Source organism: Mus pahari, chromosome 9, assembly GCF_900095145.1.
Source record: "Mus pahari chromosome 9, PAHARI_EIJ_v1.1, whole genome shotgun sequence".
NCBI classification, from domain to species: Eukaryota; Metazoa; Chordata; class Mammalia; order Rodentia; family Muridae; genus Mus; species Mus pahari.
The window spans coordinates 18,900,190-18,906,683 of NC_034598.1; the positions used below are offsets into that span (position 1 = coordinate 18,900,190).

General features: G+C 44.9%; 1 protein-coding gene across 1 annotated transcript in view; it reads left to right on the plus strand.

Moving 5' to 3' along the window:
* Slc35f1 (solute carrier family 35 member F1) overlaps positions 1 to 6,494 on the plus strand; it is a 417,926-nt gene that overhangs the window by 389,427 nt on the left and 22,005 nt on the right. The window contains exon 7 of the mRNA XM_021205043.1: positions 4,151 to 4,305. Coding sequence (XP_021060702.1) covers positions 4,151 to 4,305 — 155 coding nt within the window. The remainder of the gene's footprint in view (positions 1 to 4,150; positions 4,306 to 6,494) is intronic.

Below are 6,494 nucleotides of genomic sequence, written 5' to 3' on the forward strand. Positions count from 1 at the left end.
CGGGAAAGGCAGGGCACAAGGGAATGGAAATCTACCCAGCACATGCGCAGCTGCCTTGTTTGTTTGTTAGAGCACAGGACATCAGCGCTATCTTGTAATGGCGAATGTGAGGGCGGCTCCCCACACTAGACGGCTTAGTAGAAGAATTAACTATAATGGCAGTTTGTGTGTCACTCTGCCACCCACATCTAACTTCAGCAACTTTATAAAATATACTTAGAATGTTTAAGCTGCAACCATCCTGAGTTGGTCCAATTATTAGTGTGAAGGCCTACTATACAGCTGTGTTCCTACTCTGCTTAGCTCAAAGCTTGGGTTTCAATGCTGTGGCTCTTCTCTCAGCATGCTCATGATGCATCCAGAACTCCACTGGACAGATCCCCATGAATGACGAATAAATCTCTAAACCAACACATTCGAACAGGGCTTCGTGTCCACTGAAAACCTGGTCCTCTCATTGCCCACATTATCCTAGGAAATGACAGTGAATGTCAACCATTTGCTACAGTAGAAAGCCAGTCACCTCCCTGATGCTTTCCTGTCCCTCACTGCTACCTCCAAGCCATCAATAAGTCAGCCACTTTTCTTTTCTCCTGAAGTGAGCCACCAGCCTCTCTTGCTGGACAGAGATGCTATTCTTCTCACATCTCTCTTCTCATCCCTTCCTCATTCCATTCCTCCTCCAAAGAGTAGCCAAAGTCATCTTTTTAAAATGTAGATCACATTATGACAGGTCACTGGTGCAAAATGCTCGAGATTCTCCTACTGTAGGGATAATGGGGTCCTGCGTCCAGTCAACCACAAGGCTTGGGCCTCTCAGGGAGACAGGATGAGAGAGTCTGACAGAACTTTGCCCACGCGGTTGTTGGGAGGGTGTCCGGCCCAAGAGCAGCCCAGGGAACACCACTCTGGGGTTCGGGGAGTGCAGTCTGAAGCCCCGTGGACCGCAGGAGCTGGCTCGGGGATCCCCAGGCCTGCAGGGAGGTGGGGGCCATCTGGCTCTCAGGCTCTTGGGCACCCAGGCACTGCTAAAAGCCACAGAAGAGCTAAGAATGAAGTGGGGGCCCCACAGGCTGGATCTAGCTCAGGGCTGAGGGGGAAAAAGGGGAGCTCCAGCTGGATCCCGTGGGGATGAGTCCTTGGCTTGGTCAGCGGTCAGTTGGCTTAGCTTGGTGATCGCGGCCGGGAGTACAGAGAGGCCTGTCCAGAGATTAGGTGAGGTTCTATAGGGGAAGACCTTCTATATGGCTCTCAATGGCAGATCCCAGTGAAAAGAGGCAGTCCTGGTTTTAAGGCATTTATTGTCATGGTGGAAAGTGGATGTGTAAAACCATACCCCACTTTTCAGGGCAGTCCTGAGGTTAAATACTTTTTTCAGGGAGGAATGCCTGGGAAGGAAAGCTTAATTGGCTAAGCTTCCAGGCCTTTAGGTACCTTATTAAAATGGACATCTGTCTTGAGCCTATGTGACCTGTGGTCCTGTCCTCTACCTGTGGAGGGGCTTGGAGCATTGTCCTTATGTGACTGACTGCCACAAATCTATGGAGGGCTATGGCCTCATGTCTGGGAACCAGGCAAACTACCTGCTGTCCTTTAGGATCACCGGGGTTTCTAACCTTAGCTCAACCAGGAACCAGGCTGCCTTTTATGGTCCTACATCCTACTGCAATTACAAATTTCTTTCTAAGATATACAGGGCTCTGTGTGGTCTGCCAGCTTCCCTGGTTTCTCTACCTCATCTCTGTGATTCAGTCATCCTGGCTTCTGGAAACCCCCAGAATGAACATAGCTTTACCCTACTTGAGAATCTTTTCAGGTGACGACACCACTGCCTAAAATACTCTTTCCACGCCTTTTCTAATCTCCTGCTAGTCCTTCACATTCAAAGTAAATGCCTCGTTGGCAAGGCAGCCTTATATGAGCATCCTTCCTAAAACAAACCCTGGCCATTCTCTTTTAAGAAATCTTTTGTTCCCTCACCATGAAGAGCTCTAAGCTTTTTGTCTATCCCTCATTTTGCCAGATTCCTAGCCAAAAGCATGGGCATGCTAGATTCCCAGTGAAGAATTCATTGAAAAAGAAAGTGACTGCAGAGCATTGGAACTCACCAGTCTGCCCCAGTATATGATTTATCAGATAAGAAGACAGAAATTTGACAGGATTTGAGAACTTGTGAACACAGTTATCCTATGATCTAAATCAACAGTGCCCAAGACAGTGAGGCAGGCAGGCAGGTAGACAGACAGACAGTCAGTCAGACAGACAGATAGGCAGACAGACAGACAAAATGTCAGATAGACAGGCAGGCAGGTAGATAGACAGGCAGATGGAAGGAGAGAGGGAGGGAGGGAAAGAGAAAGAAGGAAGAAATGAAGGGAAAAGAAGTGAAAAAAGGAAGGGAGGGAGGGAGGGAGGGAGGAAGGAAGGAGGGAGGGAAAGAAGATAAAGAAGGAAGGCAGGCTCTGGTGTATCGGGACTGTATTCTACCCAGATTTGATTACCTTCAGTAGAATACTTTAAGGGTAGGTCTTGTTCCCTGTCTTCTAATGCCAGATTTCTTAAGCAATACTGAATTTATTTCAAGTCTTTTATGTATTCGTTATGGGTTATCTAGTATTTGTTATATTTTTTGTAAGCTGGCTAAAAAGAAAATGAATTATAGGTGGCATGAAACCCAAGTGTAAGGAAATTGACTAATTTTATGGAACTAAAAGTTCTTGTGGGTAGTGGCATGCTTCCTACTAGTATTTTAGCATATATATATATATATATATATATATATATATATATATATATATATGTAATGAGATATACTAACTTACTGAACTCAGAAAATATCATCTCTCTCAGTATGAAGGGCATGTCCACTACACTAGAGGGGGCTGTTGCACTATTTGCTTAATATTCACCCTGATTTTTATGTGTATCTGATGTAGCTTTCCTTAAACTTAGGATGAGAAACACAGAATAAAACCTGGGCTCTTTAGTATCTTTCATAAAAACCAAACAAACTCATTTCTGGAGGAATCACTGGTCTTCTTAATCAGAGGGACTAGACATCCAATAAGAACCAAGTTCCCTTGAATTCACAGGATTCAAAGAAAGTGAGGTGCCCATATCCTACCCCAGATACTTTTAATCCAAGATTCCATTAGAAAGGCTACTTATAATATCCAGAGAACTAATGAATTGTATCACATCTTGTACTTTCAAGGCAGAGAAATGAGCATTACTTTTGTGCATATATACCTGGGAAGTGATAGAATCTATAATTACTTATAAAACCCTGCTATATATCATCCAAAACTCTGTACTCCTAGTTCGTATTAACAATGGTGTGTCTAGAGTTCACAGTAGCCTAGGAAATTTGACATAAGAATGACACTCAGTTTGGGATAGGTGAACAAAATTCAGTAATTTTAAAGAAATTAACAGATTTCCTATGTTCAAAGTAATCACATTGTCTGCCCAAAGACATGGTTAAGACATGGTAGTTCAAGTCCAGTTTGTCTAATTGAAACACTTGTGTAGATAACCATTCAGAGCAGTATATGATATATTTTTATTTATATATTTTAACGTGTAATATAATATAAAATAGATTTCACAAGTATAATCTAAGAGGATAAAAATGTTTTGAAATACATAGGCAAGCCATAAGAGGTGGCTCAGCAACTAAGGGAGCTCTGCTGTTTTGCGGAGGGACTCGAGTGTATGTGGTTCTTCCCACCCATCCTGGGGGGCTCACAATGGCTTTCACCTCCAGCCCCAGGGGCTCTGATACTTCCTTCTGGTTGCCACAGGTGTGTGCCTGTGTGTGTTCACATACACACATACACACACTGACTCACAGGGGTGGGGGAGGAGGGAAGGAAAGAGAGAGAGAGAGGGAGAGAGAGAGAGAAACAAGAAGCATCCTTTCTTAGCTACATGGGAAGAAACAGAATGCGTATTTTCCAAGCACATGTTTTAAGTTCTCACTTACGTTTTATCTATGTGCCAGCCAATATTAAACACCATTTAATACAGTGAAAGAAAAGAAAATACCTTTAGTGAGTCTTGGGTGATGCATCCCTTCCCCTTATCCTCTAAGTCCAGATACTGAAGATGCCCCACAAAGTCCTGACGCTGTCTTCTCCTTACTCCTCAGGGCTGCTCTATGTTGGCTTTAGTGCCTGCATGTTTGGCCTCTACAGCTTTATGCCAGTCGTCATAAAGAAAACGAGTGCCACCTCGGTCAACCTTTCTCTGCTCACAGCAGATCTGTACAGCCTGTTCTGTGGACTCTTTCTCTTCCACTACAAGGTACGTTGAATCGGGGGTTTCTCTGTGACAATACCAACTTAGGAATATCAAGTACTGGTGGGGGTGTTATGGGAGTTTAGTGTGGGGGAGGGTCTTGACTTTATGTGGTGAATGGGAATTCAGCTCTAGTGGAGATCCACAGTCTGCAAATTCATATTTCAACTCAAAATAAAGGCAGCACTTTGTCCTGAGAGATCAGTGACTAGGGACAATTGCCAACGAAGGTCAGCAACAGCTATGGGGAGATAAGTTCTTTAATAGAGGGAGTCCGTTCAACCTAGAGGGTATGCTTTCCAATCTAAGATCAGAAAGTTATATCCAATTCCCAAAGTGCAGCTACAAAACACATTTTACCAAAGCTTTGGTAGATTATGTTCTCTTTTTGGAAGTGACATAATCCCAGAAGTTTTGACTTGCAAACAGGAATGGAAAAGGCCGTTGTGTTTCCTCAAGGAAGTTTCTTAACTAAACTACTATGATTTGGTAGAGAAAAAGAAATGACTTGTGCCAAGCAGCTGCCGTCAATATATCAGCCCTGGAAGAAGGAAGAAATGATCTCTCTAAAGAGTGCTGTCCCTTCAAAGGCAAGACTGCACTGATAACTCTCCTGTTCTCATAAAACACACTGACAAAAAAAAAAAAAAAAACCTTTGGAAAAAAAAAAAAAAAAAAAAAACGTTTATATTAGCTCACAGTTCAGAGGGTGAACCCAGTCCATTCATGTGAGGGAGGGATGGCCTGGCATTCAGGAAGTGCAATGATCATATTCCAGGAGACAGACACAACACAGAGTGAAACAGGAGCCAGTCTAGTAAACGCGCCAAGCCCTCCCCCATGATACACTTTCTTCAGCAAGGCCATTTCTTCACATCCCAGTGGTTCCATAACCTTCCCAAGCAGCACCAATTCTAGATCCAGTCCCCAAATACATATGCCTGGGGGCGGGGGGGAGACTTCTCATTCAAAATACAACAAAGCCTCTACATACATCTTCACAGGAGTAGGCATGACTAATTGAATCTGGTGTGCCAAGGTCCCCTGTTATTCCTCTTAGCACCACACTTGCTGCATTCATTAACAATCAGAGTTGGCATAGGTGGTTGTATTTCAGTGAGCCTGCTGACTTTTAGGACTAGAAGGTATTAAACCCTCCGTGAGTGCTAACTGCCCTTGCTGTCTCTGATTGCAGCCTTTCCTCCCTGTGACCCTCCCAGTCCAGCTGTCTCTGTGATCCTGTGATCCTGTGATCCCGTGATCCTGTGATCCTGTGATCCTTGGCATTTCAGAGCACCTGGGAGTCAGGCTCCCTTTGGGTGTTGTAGGAGTGGGTGTGGAGCCGGTGCCCCAAGACTGCTCCGGGTGCAGGTTCAAACTGGAAGGAACCCACGCCACTGGCTGGGCATGAGTTCCTGTGTCCCTGGATCCTGGAGGTCCCAGTTATTCTAGGTGGTGGGGCAGATGTTGTGGACTCACCTGTGATCCTGAGTGTTTCAGAGCACCTAGGAGTAGGGCTCCCTCTGGGTGTTGTAGGAGTGGGTGCAGAGCCAGCACCCCAGGTCCGCTTAGGGTGCAGGTTCAAACCAGAAGGAGAACATGATTATTTAATACACATACTCTGTGAAAGGCTTACCATACTCAAGCTAATTAACATATCCATTGCTCCATTGCGCTCTCTCTCTCTCTCTCTCTCTCTCTCTCTCTCTCTCTCTCTCTCTCTCTCATTAAGACTTCACCTTCTTCGGATTTCAAAAGAAAGCATTACCATTACTTGCAGTCATCTTTGTGGGCCCTTGCGTTCAGAACCTACTCATGTTGTAACTGAAAATCCTGATTCTTTGACTAACACCCCCTTAGTCCTCTGTATGCTTCTACTTTGCATGGGGCCTTTTGCCCAGTGCAGGGTCAAACTGACAGCTAAAAGAAATTTCCCAAGGCTGGGCAATGTTTGTTCTTGTAGCTCATTTTGTCTGAATCCTGCAATATCTATGTCCTGAGCTCACTCAAGCCCTCACATGGGTAAAATCATGTTCCTTTGGTGTTGTCCCTGACCATGGTGTTGGGAAAGCCACATCCCCAAATCCCTAATTATTTCTAGAGCCTTGGAGATCACTTGACCATGGTCTCACCTTCCCTTCCCCTTCCTTCCCTTCCTTCCCTTCCCTTCCCTTCCCTTCCCTTCCCTTCCCTTC